Below are 18297 nucleotides of genomic sequence, written 5' to 3'. Positions count from 1 at the left end.
CAAAAAGTATGTAAAGGCTTCTCTTTTTAAAAATTATATACACTGTATTTTACAATAAAACACAACAATAATTGTGAAACTCAACAGCTGAACATCTTCAATAACCATGCAAAATCTATCAAGTCAAAATTAAAGTCTGTGACTTTCTTGGGACATATCTCTGTGTCCTAATAGGAAGGAGAGCCTGAAAGAAACAAACGAATCACATTACCACATTGCATCGGCAGTCCTTAAGGAGCTGGTAGATCGGGATCTTGGCTTCATAACAATGCTCATTTCGAAAAATTCCTTCAGTAATACTAGCACAGATGTCAGTTGTCCTTAAAAAGCTCATTCTCAAAGTACTCCATTTCAAAGTATTTTTTAAAATCCTCTTCTTTTTAACACACTCCAAATCAGTCTCGTGTAAAAATCCAGGCTGTGGAGGAAGAATTCTAACATGCTGCAACTCCTTCCTTTTTCATGCTGAGTTTACTCTAGCACTGTGCTGCTCGGAAATGACAGTGCTTTTCTCTTCTGTCTTGTATTGCCCTGGGAGGAACTAGTCTATTTCGAACCTATTCTCCCTTCAGGTCACATGAGAATGAAGGCAGCTGAAAAGAGTCCCTATCTCTTTCTTGCAGTTTGATAACAACAGGTTTAAAGGTCAATAACATTTAAAAAAATGGGAAAAAAAAGAAAAGAAAAAGGAAACAATGCTTATGGATAATAAATGAAAGGAAAGGATGAATGTAAGTTACAGTAATGTTTCTGAGTTCACAGGGAAATTCTGCTTAGAGACATGCTAGATAAATTAGTCTCTGCGGAGTAAAGACAGGAACAAAGGTTTTTTTTATTCCAAATCCACTGAAACCCTTACCCAGAAATGTAATTCTTCCCATTCTCTTTCTCCTAACACTTGCTTAGATACTTTGAATAAGTTCTATTGCCTAACTTCAAACTAGAAAGTATTCCCTGTCTGAAAGACATTCAGAACACTGTTGGGAAGTTAAATAAAAATGAAATTCCTTGTTCACTGTTAAAGTCAAACACATATACAGATAGTGATTGTTATTAATCACTGAAGGAAAAAATACCTTAGTTGAAGAACTACAACATGACGTCCTTTCTGGTCTACTGCAAATACCTTTTCCTGATATAATAATTACATTAATAGTTCACATATTATCAAAAAAATTGCATTTATAATTTCTAGCCAAAAAATATCATAAAAGCTTTGGGAGCTAATTCCTATCTTAATATATTTGGCAATTTCAGCATTAAAAGAGGAAAAATGCAGTGAAAAAAATAGAGATTATATTGTTTAATTTATAAATTTTTGAAAATGCTCTGAACTGTGTTAGAATTGATTTTAAACTGAAAGAACAAATTTATTGCTGAACAAGTGTTTACATGCTTAATAGCCATTCCTTTGCAGCTGCTACAAGTGTTGCAGTACATTACTTTTGATAGTAGTGCATCTAGGTTAATAATGAAAACAAGCACTGAAGATTGCATTCATAAAGTTTATATAGACTTGGCAAATAGAAGGAAAATATGATAAATAGATTTTGTATCAAAAGATCAAAAAATTATCAAACTGGAATGTGTATAAGGCTCTCTACAACCTTTGCACTTTATTTTATAACAGTACAATAAAATGCATTACCAACTATGCTGTATATCACCAGGAAAGATCCTAACTGCCCTGCAGGCTTTTGCTAGTGATCTGCATATAAAGTGATCCACAACAGCAGAAGGAATGTTAATAACTTTTCTTGCTCTGTGTTCTGTTCTTCACATTTTCTGGCACTTATCTCTCAAATATCACTTAGTGACTTGCAAAGGACCTTTTGTAAGAGTCTTATGCAATCAAAAACGTTAACTTCAATGAGTGGAAAAGGCATTGGTGGTAAATTTAGCTTGAAGGGTCATACAGTCATGGGACCTTTAGTAACAGTTGGGTCTGTCACTGTGCAGGTCACACGTCTATAGAAGTGCACATAAATCAGGCACCATGTTGTGAAACTTTTTTATTCCTTTAACAGATGGAATAGGTCATGAAAAAAGAAAATCAGATAAAATAGAGGTCCTGGATTGTTACAGAATACCTGGCCATTTTAATGCTGGGTTTTTTTTAAAGTTTGCTTGGTTATTTATTATTTATAAATATGAAAACTATTTCAATTTTATGTAGGAACACAAAATGAAGGAAAACAAAGCTTTTGACTAAGTTTTTTGTAATACCATACTGAAATCGAATATTCAAAGACTATTTCTGCTGTGCTACAAAGTAAGTATCCCAGGATAGTCTGTTCTCAGTAGTGCATCAGTCAAGATGCTGCCTCTTACTTGTAGTTGCTAGAAATATAACTAGAAATATTAACATATTTAGATACTAAACACTACTATGCAATATAAATACATTCTAGTTGCAGGTACTCAAATATTTGAGTCAGTGTTTTTCAATACTAGTTCAGAAAAAAAGTTCACATGGGTTCGCAGTTCTCCATCTCATTAACTAAATACTAACACCCACTGTAAATATGCTTTCTTTGTTCTCCATCCTCAGCTCCTTAGAAACAAACTCCTGTTCTCCAAGTGCCTATTAACTTCAAGAATTATGAAATATATATTAAGCAACCATACTTCAAGTGGCCGAATCAGACAATCTACCTGTCTTAAGGTAGTAACCTTAGAATCACAGGGCTCCCACAAAAAAGGGTGTCTATTAGTAGGAAGGAGAGCTCACAGGCCTCCAGGGAATGTTAGTTTTATTTGAAATTCATCAGTTGACTTTGTCAAAGTTAAAACAAAGGAACCTCTTAATATTCATTATGAGAAAGGCCAGCCTCTTTCTAGAGACGTTTGTAGAGAACCCATTAGAACAACTTTGGCAGTTAAAAATAGCTTCTAATTCATACATAAAATCTGTTGTGCTGCAATTAACCTCAAATGCAGATTTGTCTAAGTTTTATGAAAAGATAGGAGCATACTAGTCCACCATGCTCATAGCTGATGATGTAGTATTTATTTTTGTATCTGGTATGGGGTCAAATAATAAAAAATCTCAATTTCTCATAATTTGAGGAATTAAGAGAAAAGAAAAGGACAGTTAAGAGAATAAACAGAGAAATGGCCATTGCTTAAATAGCTGTGCATGTAATCCTGTAACTAAAAAAAAAAAAAAAGGTTTTTTTTTCCTTTTTGGAATCCTTTTATTTTTTAGGGTGGCTGGAAAAAGGCTTTGGAATAGAAGTCTTGTTTGGATTCCACCACATTTAAGGCAAGGGTTGATTGTATAATAAAAATAATGAAGAAAAGCTTTAAAATTAATGAAAATACTAGAAGATGGAGACATTCAGTACTACTAAATATGCTAATAATAAAAACAGCAAGAAAAGCAACCATATTTTTTATCTGCATGTATCGCCAACTGAGGTTTTAGCTGTATAGCTAAACTGTCTAAAGAAGAGAAGATACAGAAAGAATTAAAACACCAGTAATACAAAGTGTGCTGGATTCAGCTCACTTTGAACATGCTTGCATCTTAGTTACTTCTCTTCAAATTAGTAAGTAATGGAATTAAACCAGTATTACAGTGCGCAGAATTGAATATTAAAATGAATTGCAGAAAGTGTGGCTTAGGGAATGAGGTATAGGAGTGACTGTTCTGTTCCATGCTTGGCAACATCTCTTTCTTGAGGTTATGGAAAACTTGCTCAAACATTCTGAGTTTTGTCATCCTAGTTTGTAAAACAGGGATAACCCACACAATGCTGCTTGAAAAGCACTTGGACATCAAACTGATGAAAAAAAAACATGCAATATGTGCCAGGCTACTGCTGCTCTACGCAAGCTGAAGAAATGGATTCACAGTCTCAAGACTTCAGACATAATGACTGGGCTCTTAAGTGTGGTGTTTGGAATACACATTACCAAATGAAAGCTGTAACACGATCTGCTGCCTTTTGATATGAATCTTAGCTTCATATTTTTTTTTTTTCAAGTAGGATAACTAAAATATCTTTAAAAACTTGGAGCTGGGCTCATTCACTCAGGACTATCCCTCTTATTGTTTAGTTACTGTTGCATCTGGTCTTGCTCACAGTTTGTGTCTTTCCTTTCTTCGTATATACTTTCCAGTTGATATATTTATACAAACTACAGTTTTCAATAAACAAAGAATATGCATTTAAACTTGAGCCCAACCTTTCAAATATGTAGGAGTACATATTCCACTGTTGGATAAAGTTTTTCACAAACTAAGCTCCATACCAATTAGTTTTGTGTAACTCTGAGTTGCACAGTTCATTATAGTTCATCCACAGAACTAGATTATCCTCTTATTGTCCTGTACTGCACAACAAGCTGAAGGACAGAAAAGATTAACAAGATGTTCTTATATTACCTGCATGAGTGCGTCTGAGAACTAGTAATGCAGGTCTAGGTTCAGGAGACGTATCTCTCAAAACACAAGTATAGAGTCAGAGAACTGGAGAAACAAATTTTTGACATGCCTGTGAAGATTCTTCCTCTGCTCAACATAGCAAATTATTTTAAAAATATTTTTTGTAGGGTTGGAATTCCAGGGAATTAAACTTTGCTATTAATTTCTAGGTAACGGCATATTCCCTTTTGACTGGAGTTCCTTTAGCAAAGAGGAAAAAGTTATACACAACTGCATAAGAACTACAAAATGTAATAACTAGAGCATAGAATTCCTAAGAATGCAAGAGGGCAAACCAAAGGGCACAGATGAAATGTGACATATGTTGCTAGTGTTTCCTTTCTATATCCACTTACATCCAGCTGCCTGGATTGAGCTGCCCAACTTAAAAATAAAGATGGTTTATTAGCTCAGTGCTTGTAGAGTAAACAAAGTTACTACATGCTCTACAAAGGCTTTACACAGAATCAAACGTGCAAAACTCCTCATAGGCAGCATGGCAAAGAGGGTCTTCTGTGAGAATATCCAATTCTAATATGACGCCTTGTCTGAAGATGCCTGATCTTGGTTTCCTTTGGAGCTGCCAGGTGCTGCTGCCAGACCTGTACCATTAGCAGTAAGGGAGGTCTGTGTTACAGAGGCCTTACAGTGCCTCACCCCCTTACATTGCAAAGTCATGTTCTTGATAAAAGGTTGAAAATGTGTTCCTCTCCCTTTACTCCTGTCTACTTTTAATTTGATTTAATCAGTTATGCAGTTAGAGGTTATCAGCCTCAGTACTAACTGACCATTGCTGGTCCATATAGATTTGGTCTCAGAGATCAAAATAGAATCTTGCTAGAGACTCAAAAAGAAAATTTAAAAAGCTCATTTTTAGGAGCAGGAGAATACTTTTTTTCTGAGAAACATTGTATTCTAGGCAAACAGTGCTATCAGCTATGGCTGTGGTCTGTGCCCTACATCTGTCATTAAGGTTGGAATAAATGATGTCTGCTGATGTTGGATTAACACTGCATAACAGAGAATAGCCTAATGTTAAATACTATCCTACTGGAAGACTTTGGACTTCAGCTAAGCTAAGGCTGTCAGGCTGTTTTTCTCTTTTTTTTAAAATAAACATAAAAATCCCCCCCAGATTGAACCATGAGTATATCTGTCTATATATATAAGCACACAGACATACAAAAATATGGGTTGTTGCATTATCAAACACAGTCTTTTTGTCACATCTAAATGGGCTTACTGCAATAATACAGCACTAATTACGAGGTTAAAGGAAAAATCTATCAATGTTTCCATCAGACCTTCTGTTTTTGAACTATTTGTTCCACACAAACTCAGACTACAATTTCTTAGCTAAGTAGTTGCTTAAAAAATAAACATTGGTGGCTCATATTTAACTCAATAGGGAGTTACGCAGTAGCTATGGTTTCCAAGAGTAATATGCCATTTTTTTTAGGCTAAAAAAAAAGGTAGACTAACATTCTTTCTCTTTTTTTTTCAGATGAAGCAGTGGCTGCTAGGAAAGGCAAGAGAGGATTTGTATTCCTTTTACAAAGATAAGACAGTTAGGGCTGGTCCTGGACAAAGTTATTCTTGAGTGTCAGGCTTACCATCAGAACCATCATATTTTGTAAGACACGCCCTCTTTCATCACCACCTTGTTCAGAAGAATGGGATAGTGTGAGATTAATAAGGAAGACTCTTAGGAATACCACCATTCTAAGACTATGCTTGTATTTCAAGAGTACAAAGTAGACCACTGTTTCAAGCAAACAAAACTTGTATGTACAACCTGAAAATTCACACTTCAATTTTAAGTATGTTAGCCAGTCTTATATATTAAACCTCTTTTTTTGTTTTCCAATTCTGTCTTGTCTAGAACAAAAATTAAACATTAACAAAAAAAGCTGCCTACCCCAACCATGCATACTCTAAAAGGAATGTTTCTGTAACATTTTGTCTTTTTGGAAACAATCAACTTTTACTATAAGAAAGTCATGCTGAAAGCAAATCTGAGGAGAGGTAACTACATTAGTGTAACAGCAGAGTTGTCTACAAAACAGTAGAGCAGATTTCTTCATGTTCTTCACTGGAAACTTGGCATTCACAGGTATGGGACCATGACCTGAATGAGTCAGACATGGATAAGACTCTTGTTTGGTAGAATGACATCATCCATACTTCTAAGTCCTTCAGAAAAATGTCAGGAACTAAAATTAAATCTAAATTATTCATTATGTTACAAAGCCTTTCTTGAAGAGGAAGTATACCTCTATGACACTCATATTTCAAAAAATCCACTTGAATCTGTATAAAATTTGCTAGTCATGTTTCACTTCTTTTTGTTTTTCAGATATAGAAAACTCCAAAGATTTAATGTGGCTTGTATGGGGTAAGAAAAAAAAAACCACTCAAAAGTACAAAATGTATTTGATTTGTAACACAAAACTGTCAAACTCAAAACGGTAATTAAAGGCAAAAAGCTATATATTTTAAAAAGTTGCAAGTTACTGGAGAGCTTCTATGAGAACAAATGAAGGTTACATTGAGAGTACATTACTTGTCATGAATTATTCACTGAGAGTTAAACAAGGCACACTAAGAAAGGAGTTTTCTCACTAGCGTTGACCTGTCAGAGGATTGGTTGCTCATTTAAACTGGTCAGCTAGGCTCCTGCTAGAGACAGCTCTGATAGGCACTTGCTGGGGTAGTCTGTTTCCATGATTCAGATGTCTATTTTAAGACAGACAGAACTGCTCCTCTCAGCTGTCTATCTATCCTTCTGTGGACTATGGTTTCCTGCCTACTTTATGATAGAAACCTAGGTTGTGGGCAATTCAAGATGGACTTGATAAATCCTATGGTACCAGGATAAAACCTGTAAGTTTATATAACTTGGGGATTGAGAATTTTTTGCCTCTCCACTCTCTTACTTGTAGCAGTTGAACTGAATGTACACAGTACTAAATTTTTCCTTTTATAGAAATGTAAACTTGACATATTTCCATATTTGGCCTTGCATGTTATCATATTCGGATTGCGTGAGAGATGAACAATGCCAAGAAACCACTGCCCCAATCCATATTTAATGTAGTAATTATCACAGTTCAAAAAAGCTGCACTTCTGACCTCTCACCCCTTCCTTCCCAGAAAGGGAAAAGTAAGGTGATCAAAATGAATATGCATATATATAGTACAGCAGCTATACCTACCACTGAAAACGCATGTAAGACCTACTTCTCCTGAGTAGTCAGGCATCAGGAGGGAGAGATACAATATGTTCTGATATTCATCGATTCGAAATTTCTTCTCAGTTTAGGACTGATTGCTTGTTCTATCCGAACTCTTTATTACCTATTTAAATGTTTGAGTTTCCCCTTATTAAACAATGTACCAGGCACAAGAAATCCATGTTGCATTATAAATCCCAAAGAAACCCTCAGCAACACTGGCTGTAAATACCACCAGAGATGACAGCAGCCAGAAACTTCATATTCTTGTGGAAGTATAAGTTGCCTAAACTGGATGCAAGCATTTCAGTATTGCCAGTGCATTGCCACATTAGACATGGACAATATGCGTCTTTCCCCTTTACCCTTCTATGAGTAAGAGATACTTTGTCTGTCATCAAACTTGTCACAGCTTAGTCTACTATATGGATATCCACAGAGGAATATTTATATGTAGACCTCAACATCCTGTAGCATAGCAATTCTGAGACTAGTACAGTTTTACTTGGTATCTAGCTAGTGTTTTACATAGTCTAATGGTAGCCTTCTAGTATAGCAAATCAATCTATTCTTTTTTCTTGATGCTCTCCTTCAGTACTTGATTAGCAAAGCTATCTCTGTTTTTAATACTGAATTCAATCCAGCTAAATTCCTTCTAGATATATGCTGCTACACTAAATGCAGAAAGAGAGAATCTCTAATTAAAATTCAAGGAAAGGCATCAAGTCTTCCTCTTTCTTTATTTAGGGTGTTCTTTTTTTTAATTAAATGGTGTTCATCAACTTTGCAACATATTTTCTTAAAAAAAAAATCTTAGAGACATAGAATGGATTGAGTTAGAAGGGACCTTAAATACCACCTAGTTCCAACCCCTCTGCCACTGGCTGGGACACCATCCTCTGGACCAGACTACTCAGAGCCCCATCAAACTTGGCCATGAACAAAGACAGGAAATGGGCATAAAAAAAGTATCTGAGCAACCTGTTCCAGTGCCTCACTACTCTCTGAATAAATAATTTCTTCCCAATATCTAATCTTTTTCCTTTTTTTTATCTTAAAACCATTCTCTCTATCACTATCTATCCCTGTAAAAAGTTGCTCTCCCTCTTTTTTCTAAGTCCCTTTAACTGTAAGGCTGAAATGTGGTCTTCCTGGAGCCTTCTCTTTTCCAGGCTCAACAACCCCAACTCTCTCAGCCTCTTTTCATAGAAAAGGTGCTCCAGCCTGCTCATTATCTCTGCGGCCTCTCTGGACTTGCTGAGATCCCAGAGCTGGATGCAGCACTGCAGGAGGGGTCTCACCAGAGCAGAGGGGCAGAATCCCCTCCCTGGCCCTGCTGGCCGTGCTGCTTTGGATGCAGCCCAGGACATGTTTGGCTCTCTGGACTGCAAGGGTATTGCTGGGTCATGTCCAGCTCTTCAGCCATGAGAACATCCAAGTCCTTCTTGGCACGGAGAGAACTTACTCTCAGTAAGTTCTTTTCCAAGTTCTGTACTCATGTCTGGGTCTGCTCTGACTATGGTGCCAGCATCTTGCACTAGGGCTTTTCTAACACCCTTAGGTTGTCATGATCTCGGTTCTCAAGCTTGTCCAGGTGCCCCTGGATGGCATCCCATCCTTCCGTTGTGTCACCTGCACTGCTCAGCTTCCTGTCACCTGCAAATGTACTGAGGGTGCACTCGGTCCCACTGTCTCTGTCACTGATAAAGATACTGAAGAGCCCAAGCCTCAAGACAGCCCTGAGGGACACCACTCATCACTGGCCTCCACCTGGACATAGAGCCATTGACTACAACTCTCTGGCTGAGTCCATCTCAGCATTTCCTTAATGTCCACCCTTAAAATCCAGGTTTCTCCAGTTTGGAGTTTATGATGCCGTGTGGAACTGTGCTGAAAGCTTTCAGAAATCCAGGCAGATTACATCTTTCTGAACATTGCAGTCACTCCATCACAGAAGGGCCCAGAGATTGCCCAGGCCCTTTTTGTCCTGGCTATGATGGTTCCCTTCCTTGTCTTGTTTCATGAGGATCTATTTCATGAATACAGATAAAATAAATTGAAACTGCAGCAGTTGTTATTTGAAACAATTTATGCAGCATGTCTAACAGAATGTGTTCACTATTGGTTGAGACCATATGGCCTGCATTTCAGTGTGTTTGCACAAAACCTACAAAAACTAGAGTCAGCACTTTAAAACTACTGTCAGCATTTTCTGTGTAGCTTTGAAGGGGCGTTTATTTGGTTTCTATTACATGTCTAAGGCAGGGTTAAAAACTAAAAGAGACTGGGTTGGAAAGATAATACTGAATTTATTTTTTTTTAATTATCATCTCAGCTTACCTGTGAAAGTACTACAGAAAAAACTCTAAGAATATGTGAAAGTTTGCATGAAAACGATTTATTTATAGAAAATTTCAGAAAAATTTAACCCATAAATATTGAAACAGTGAAATTTTTCTTTTATAATAATTCACTATATTAAAAATTCAGAAAATTTTTTTGTATTTTACATTGCAAACATTGCTAAAGCCAACTACTGACATTAAATGGTTAGCTGCAATAATACATTCTTTTAAATTCACATGCTCATAGGCACATATTTCATAACTACAATCTAATTTGAACTAGCATTCAAAATACACTGGCAGTTTTACAAATCACAGCAAGATGCACATTACTGTCTCTGGAATATGAAGTTATAAAATGCTGGAATTTATTTTTGCTCTTTAAGCAATTTTTGTATATGTAAATAATGTCAGTCTCGCAAAGTCAATCCAGCTGATCATCATCCAGATAAAGTGACATTTAGGAAGAGAGAAACTGGCTGAGATTTTTTTCCCTTTTGCGTCTCTCCATTGTGTTCTGTTACTTTGGACAAGAACACAAATAAATGATTCACTTTTGCCTTTTAATAAAAGTCTTAGCATCTAAAATCTTTCTCAGTTAGGATGCCATTTTGCAGAGACAAGGATGAGCAACTAAGCTGCTTTGCCTAAAAAGTTCTCAATCTAATACATATTGCACTGAATGCAGGAGAAAAACTCTGATTTCTTCATTGCTTATTTTAAACTGTATATAATAGTGTTGATTAAATTTAATAATTTTATGAATATTTGGAGCTTAGTTATCCTCATCTCTTTTCTCCAAACAAAGTCCTCCAAACAGTGCATTGGAAGTTGTCCTGGTTTTCATCTGCACAGTGTTTTTCCTTCTAGCATAGCAGCTTTCCCCTCAAGCACTCTGTCGCTTACTTTTTTTATGACCCTTGGCCAGATGGTTCAAAAAAGTCTTAACTTTAGAGAAAGCTCTGAGCAAAAAATCTTTATTCTGAAAAAGCTTATACAGAACCGCTTACAGCAACCATGAATTCTGGCAATATTCTTTCTCAGAAAGGCATCTAAAGAAAATAAAGACTCAAAAATAAAGACTTTTCTAACAATTAATAAATTTTCAACTACCTAGAGCAACAGAAAAGCATTATTTTTACTCAAGTAAGTGAGAAAAACCTATTTGAAATCCACGACTACTAGAATTATGATCACATTCCTCAACTTTGCAGTTTGTTAAAGATTCATGTCCTCTTGTCTGAGGATATTCATGGGGCTTTTTAATACAGACCTACTGCATGCCCAGTCCCATCAAAAGATCTGTGGCTGACTTGCCTGATACAGACATGTGCCAGGCTGCACATCACTGGAGGCTCAGAGGTCTCAGGGAAGAGGCTGAGCTCTCAGGAATGCAACGTGCCTTCAGATCTACTCATTCACAACCTTGAAAGGGATGACCACAAATTTCTGAAATGTACACCAACAGGTATTTGTACTAAATATCAGTTCTTAACTTCTAAAATAGTAAGAATGTTGAAGAAGGATTGGTTTTGTTTTCAAAATAAATGAGGGTAAGCTCTGTCCTTCTAAGATCTGAATACAAGTTTTCAAAAATGTAGATACTGACAATTAAACCTGTAGTGCCAAAGTAAGTCAGAGTTCAAATATGTTAATGTTCTAAGTTCTTAATCAATGAAAGACATTTATAGCGATGTCAGATCTGCAGAAAAAGATGTCTCTCAAAAAGTCATTTGACAGTGCTAGACTAAAACAAACCTACAGGAAAAAAAAAACAAAAGAAAAGAGCTCTCAAGAAGAAGAAAGAGATGTTGAAAATGGAACAAATAACAGATCTGTGGAGAGCAAAAAGAGAGAAACAGCACCTCTAGAACAGAAGGTGACCAGTGGGATGGTGAGGAAAATATAAGGCTGAAAATAACAGTGACTCTGTGATTCCATTAATTTTAGTGTCCAGCAAAATGACAAACTAAAATTCCCGGTCTTGCCCTTTGCGTGTCACACTGAGGGAGATGAGATACAACAAAGTTCCTGTTTCTGACGTTCCCTCATTATTTCAGAAAGAACATTCTAGGTTGCAGAACTTGTCTATTTTGACTCACATGGTTTCTATTATGATGTCCAGCGAATGGGAAAAAGTATATTACACTAATGAGAATCCTTGAATTTTCATTAAAAAAAAAAAAAAGACATTGGTTGAGGTAGCTTTGGAGATGCATTGAATTCTTAATACATGAAAAAATTCTACATGAAAAACCTCATTTTATGGGTCTAAGATTTTTGCTTTTAAGCCCTGGCAAATCCTTCTGGCTTGGCTTTGCTTTGATTTTTGGAGAATACCATTTTAAATAGACCTCCTTCAACTCAGTATACTAGGATGGCTAAAGGGTTTACAGAGCATTTGAGAAAAGAATAAAAAAAATGCATCACAGCTTAAGAATAATATGAGTTATTTCCCTGACAAAAAGTTCTCTTCAACTCTTATCAACAAATAAAATCTTAATGAAGAAAAGCCATTGAATATCAGAATAGTTAAATCACTTTTCTAAACAATGTTTAGGCCTCTCCTATACTACAGTCATCCTTTCATCCTTTATGTATCCTGGGTTTGGTCTAGTTTTAGTTTGAACATGAAACTTATTTGATCTTTTGTCTCTTGCAGTATGTAGCACTTAAAATGAAATTAATAACTTGAATCTTTCTCTCCTGCAGTTTTATCCACAGATATACAGAATTGACAGAAGTTCAGTAATTCCAGTTTGTGGTGTAGACATGAATCTGTGGTTTAAATCTGAATATGCATGACAGCACCACATTCAAAGTTATTCCACTTCAATTCTTTTAACAGAGGCCCTTTTTATAGGGGGGAGCAGCTACAATGGAGTAACAGAACCTGTTGCTCCTCCCTTGGTAGGTGTATCAGTCAAAAAAGCAATACATTTTCCCTAAAGTGGAAAACATGACATATATTGCAAAAAAGTGCTGCTAATACTGTCACTGTTACTCAAAAAGTAATTTTGAAATAACAATTTCCAATAATACTTGACTTGCTTTTCTTCAATTTATACTTCAGATCTCACTTCTGCCCCTGTGGTTTGTTGTCTTACAGATGTCTGAAATCAGTCTGGGATCTCTTTCAGGCTCAGCTGATGGGCCATTATTCCTGAACAACTAAGCCCTGCTGCAGCAAACATGGCAATTAGATACACAAAGTGACATTTAACTGCTCAATACATTTAGTTCACATGACAGATTTTAGGTACACACACTGATTTTTACTCTGTTACAATTGATTTATAAATTGAAGTCGATGATTGCTAATAACATTTTCCTGCCTCATTTTGCATTGTAACTTCAGCAAACACTTACTCTAACCACTCAATAAACCGATGGGTTATTTAGACTAAGAGAAAAAAAGCACAGCAATAATATATCATGATACTTTGTTTTTAAAGTCAGTTTGCAGAAAGAGCCTCACCAAACAAACATGGCCCTATTTAAAAAAACAAACAAACATGTAACTATCAAGAACAAAATATAAAATAAATAATGAAGAATGAACCAAAGCATTCACAGTTTTATTAACCAGATTTGTATTCGAATGAACAACTGGAGACCCTCCTCACATCTCAGGGGTGTATCTTTTTTCACGTGTGTCCCACTGTCACTTCTCTCTCTCAACATATAGAAGTTAGAAATGCAACTATACTGGACTATCTATAGTCCAGTATTATACATTTGAATTTCGTGCTAAATGATTCCATGTATTTCCCTGGTTTTAATCAAACTGAATTTTTCATCCTGGTGTGTCACTTTCCTGACAATCACCTCAGCAAGATAGGTCCAGTTTAGTTAACTTCAATTCCCATGGCTCTTGGAAAATATTTTTCCCTGTAAATTTACTGGTATAAGTAGCAAGAAGCTGAACTAAGAATTTTTTTCTCTGACCACTATTTTATATTTTTTTACTCTTTATGTATTAAAAAAAAAACCTCACAGAACATGCAAATCTCAAAATAGAACCGAATGAAGATGTCAAAGAGCCAATCCTGAAATTATTTTTTCTGTACTTTTGTCTAACACACCAGTGGACCTTAACTGCAGTGTGCTACAGAAGACTCTTCATGAATTTAAGTACGTACCAAATTACGGGTAAAATGAATGTTTGTTTCTACAGTGCATGTGGCTTCTGTTTAACAAGATCAGGAATAGTCAACATTGATCAACATGTTACAGCTGCACTGTACTGTCTAGCTCAACTAGGCCTCCAGAATTTTTGGTTGGTTTTGGAGGTGAAAAAAGAAAGTTAGTTTTGTTTTGAACTAAAAATGGAAAAGAACAACAACAAAAATACTTGACTTTCTTATCAGCAAACAGTAACTCTTTGTACCATTTCAAAATGACTGAAGATTAAATGCAAGATTTCAAGGTGATATTTTACACAAACTAAATTTTACAGCATTGACTAATTCACTTTACAGCAATTCGAAGAGGGAGGAGCTCAAGCAGTGTGGGTTTACTGTCTATTATTCTAAAGTGTGAATGCCTGCAGACATATGTGGAGGAGGAATGTTGTTTTGGTCCTGTGAGTTGATATTCTAGGAAATTGCAGTACTTGCAGACCACTTGGGTGGCCTGGATAGTACAGCAAGTAAGTCCGTAAATTAAATTTCCAGAAGCATTGCTTAAATGCTTCATTAATTGCTACAATTACAGTGGCTGTGAGAGAAACAGAACTGATAAAAAACAATGTAAAATTTTATGAATAAGGTTTGAAGCTGGAAAGAGAAAACTTCTGTATGCTAGCACCACTGGCCTGCTGTGTTTGTCTGTACTAGGGGTTTGCCATAAAGTTTTGCCTTGAAAATTGTAGTGAAGCTTTTCCATGACTCTAATCTACATCTACATCCAGGTTCTACTGGTTACTGGCAACCTGGGATGGCTCTGACCTATGCCTGGCCATTGCATATAATAATAGTGATTTATTAGATAAATACTTAAAATCAGTTAATTTATATTAACAGAAGGGGAATTCATATCTTGTTCTCTTGAACTCAGTAAGGTGTAACCACTCACCAGGGCAAATTGTCACCTCTAGGAACCACTTTTTCTAAGGAGATCGAAATATTGTTTTGCTAAAGACAGGCATTATAGATCAAAAGGCTCTAGGCAGCTGGGAAAAAATTTCAGCCCTTCAAAGCAGAAAAATGAAAAATGAAAAAATTCAGCTGCAGCAATGTGATGTAGTTTTTGCTACCAAGTGAATAGACAGACATCTTATGTGACTGTCATACACTGTTCTCTTTCATTGCATACTATCCCCCCCTTAACAGTTCTTTTCTCCTTTCCACTCTTTGCTCTATCGTTTCCTGTCATGTTGCCAAACAAGACCTGTATATCAAATCTACAGAAGTTAATTCTGTGACTCCTCTGAAATTTCTGTCATTAACCATTTCTTAAATTGCAACTCTGAGCCCACAGGTATTACAATGCTACTGTAAAACCTGACATTTGTAGACGAAAAAAAGTATCAGACTGTTTCTACTTTTAACTTCAAGATGTGCTGACAAAGCCTAAGGAAATCACCTAGATTATTAGAAGTACAGAAAATAAAGACAACAGTTCCTCTATCTTCCTGTAATGTATGAAAAGAATTTTTTCATACATATCAAATCAACCAAGTGTTAATCTACCGATGGTAAATGAACTCATGGTGTTAGTACATATTCTTAGTGACACAAGAAAAAGAAAGAAGGTAACTAAAGCAGACAATTTTTTAGCCAGAAACAAATTCCAAAACATGGCAGAAATTCTGCAATGGCTTCTATTAATGAAAAGGAATAGATAAGAACTATAATGAAAAACAAATATTTAGGTTATACATAAAAATATTAAATATAGATGAACTGCAGATGTAAAAATTATTGAAGAAAAAGTATCCCTTTCCTTAAAGATGTCTTTCTAACATTATATTCATACTTTACTTTCCTAGAGTATCCATTATAAATGCAAAAATTATGCTGCTGCCTAGAGTTAGGATGAGCACTGTAGGACTTCAAATTCAAATGTCCAAGAACACTTTATATTGTTACCACAAAGAGTTTTACATTGTTTTACATTATTACCATAGCTCCTACAGAGACTGTTTTGAAGTGACTTAGTAAACCTGATGAGCTGGCATGAACAAGCTCATGTCTTACTGAAACAATATGTACTTGGAAGCAGTTTTATTCTTTTATAGTAACAGAGTGTATGACATTTAACGGTGAATTCAATGTTCCAGGATCAAATAAATATATTGCACCAAAAGGAAATGTTATCTAAACCATTTAGAAGCATCCTGTGAGAAAATATTTATAATAAATTACTAATATAATCCATCTATTTCTCTTTATCAAAGTTAAGAGGCTGGTGAACTGCAGATCAGTTAGACAATTCTACACTGCAATAAATAATTTTCACTGCATCCTCTGACTGCTTTTTATCCTCCTTCATTTAAATTTACATTAGCTACTGTAAACTATGATCAAAACAACATATTAATTCAAAATAAATGGTCCAAATTATAAAATATCTTCTTGGTCAAAGACCAGCTGTTTCTATGAAAGGATGAAGAGAGTACAAATCCAGCAAATCTTTCTCTTAGTGGAAAGAGCAAGCACAGCTTTTCCAGGATTGTCTGCCCCTTTCCCTACTTCCTAAAACAGTTGCATTATACAGCTGGGAAATCTACATCTTGAAAGAATGTCAGGGAAGAAGAAGCTGGTGAGTTTTTCATGGCAACATCAGTCTGGGTGAGTCCTTTATACTGCTGCTTAAAAACCTCTCTATTTTGAATCCCAGAAGAAAAAGCAGGGCATCACAATGACCACTTTGGGTCACACATCCACTCAGTGCACTGAAAACTAGAATTTCAGGTAATTAATTTTTTCAGGGTGTGGCTGTCAAAGTCACACTATCCTGCCTGCTAACCTCTGAAATGATATTTCCAGTCTCACAGGCTAAGTATTTTCCTTAAAGTTTCTAGAATCTAGGTTTTAGATGAAGATCTCAGCTGCATCTTAAGAAAGCTCCTGGCTTTTCTGGTTCTGATTATCTCTTTTTGATTTAGTTGCTTGAGGACAAAGCAAAAAAGAAAGGCTTTCTAAACCAACTCTTGTGATTCTCCAAGATATATCTAAAAACAGTTGGAGTTGACTGTACTGTAATACGAGCAAGCAGAAAATGATATAGTCCTGTAGAAAACTGTGATCAATCTATTTTAATGGAGTAGAAAGGCTGTAAACCCTTCTTGGTTTGAATGCTACTGTGGACCACCTGAGCCCTGGAGCAAGGACCTTTCCAGAAGTGTGTTTTGGCCCCTCATATTCTGTTCCAGGGAGCAGAAGAGGTTAGCACTACTGACATGGCCCTCTCACAGAATCACAGAATCAAGCAGGTTGGAAAAGACCTTGGAGATTATCAAGTCCAACCTATGACCTAAACCATGGCACTAAAGTGCCACATCCAGTCTTTTGTTAAACACCTCCAGGGATGGTGACTCTGCCACTTCCCTAAGCAGCCCATTACAATGCTTCTCAACTAGTCCTCCTGTAAAGAATTTTTTTTTTAATGTCTAGCCTAAAATTCCCCTGGCACAGCTTAAGACTGTGTCCTCTCTTCCTGTTGCTGATTGCCTGGGAGGAGAGTCTGACCCCCACCTGGCTACAGTCTCCTTTCCATGTCATGCCAGCTAGTCACAGTTCACCAGCTGAAAAGATTTCTGGGCTTTTTTATTCACTCTGCAGATTCAGCCATGGAAAAATCAGGGCCCTCACATAGTGTTCACTAAAGTCAGAGCAGCTAGCACTTTTTGATAGTATCAAGCTACATTAAAAAGATGTTTTATGTTAGATTTTTACAAATACATATAATTTGTGACTTTCAGCATTTATAAAGCAATCATATAATTGCATGATTATATGTTTAACAGACACTACGTGGATTACTATGTATTTTTAATTTAAATATTACATGAATTTTTAGGTTAATATATGGTGTATTTAGTATTCCAGACTGAAAATTATCTACAGTATTAATAAAACTTTATATCTTAATAGTAGTCTAATAGGGGTAGCCAGGCATGTAGACCTGTGACAGCAAAACTTAAATCTTTTGTGGATCACAGATACATCTGTTTCTCTGTATGTGAGAACAAAAATTTTTCAGTATCATGAAACAGATTATTAATGACACTTTGCTATTGGCCCCCCCTATAAATTAATATACAGCCTGTTTTAAATAATTTCAT

At 35.9% G+C, this 18297-nt stretch overlaps 1 protein-coding gene across 4 annotated transcripts in view; it reads right to left on the bottom strand.

Annotated features, from left to right (window-relative positions):
* The window catches only part of LOC125319585 (cAMP-specific 3',5'-cyclic phosphodiesterase 4D), a 368051-nt gene that overhangs the window by 132868 nt on the left and 216886 nt on the right, over positions 1-18297 (bottom strand). The window contains exon 1 of one of the 4 annotated variants that reach the window (XM_048290862.1): positions 212-520. The exons of the other annotated variants lie outside the window; for them this stretch is intronic. Coding sequence (XP_048146819.1) covers positions 212-276 — 65 coding nt within the window. The 5' untranslated portion in view covers positions 277-520. Of the gene's footprint in view, positions 1-211; positions 521-18297 lie in introns of those variants that run through there. 4 annotated transcript variants of the gene reach the window in all.

Source organism: Corvus hawaiiensis, chromosome Z (assembly GCF_020740725.1).
Source record: "Corvus hawaiiensis isolate bCorHaw1 chromosome Z, bCorHaw1.pri.cur, whole genome shotgun sequence".
NCBI classification, from domain to species: domain Eukaryota; kingdom Metazoa; phylum Chordata; class Aves; order Passeriformes; family Corvidae; genus Corvus; species Corvus hawaiiensis.
The sequence above is the reverse complement of the archived record's forward strand: the minus strand, read 5'-3'. Positions and strand labels throughout refer to the sequence as shown.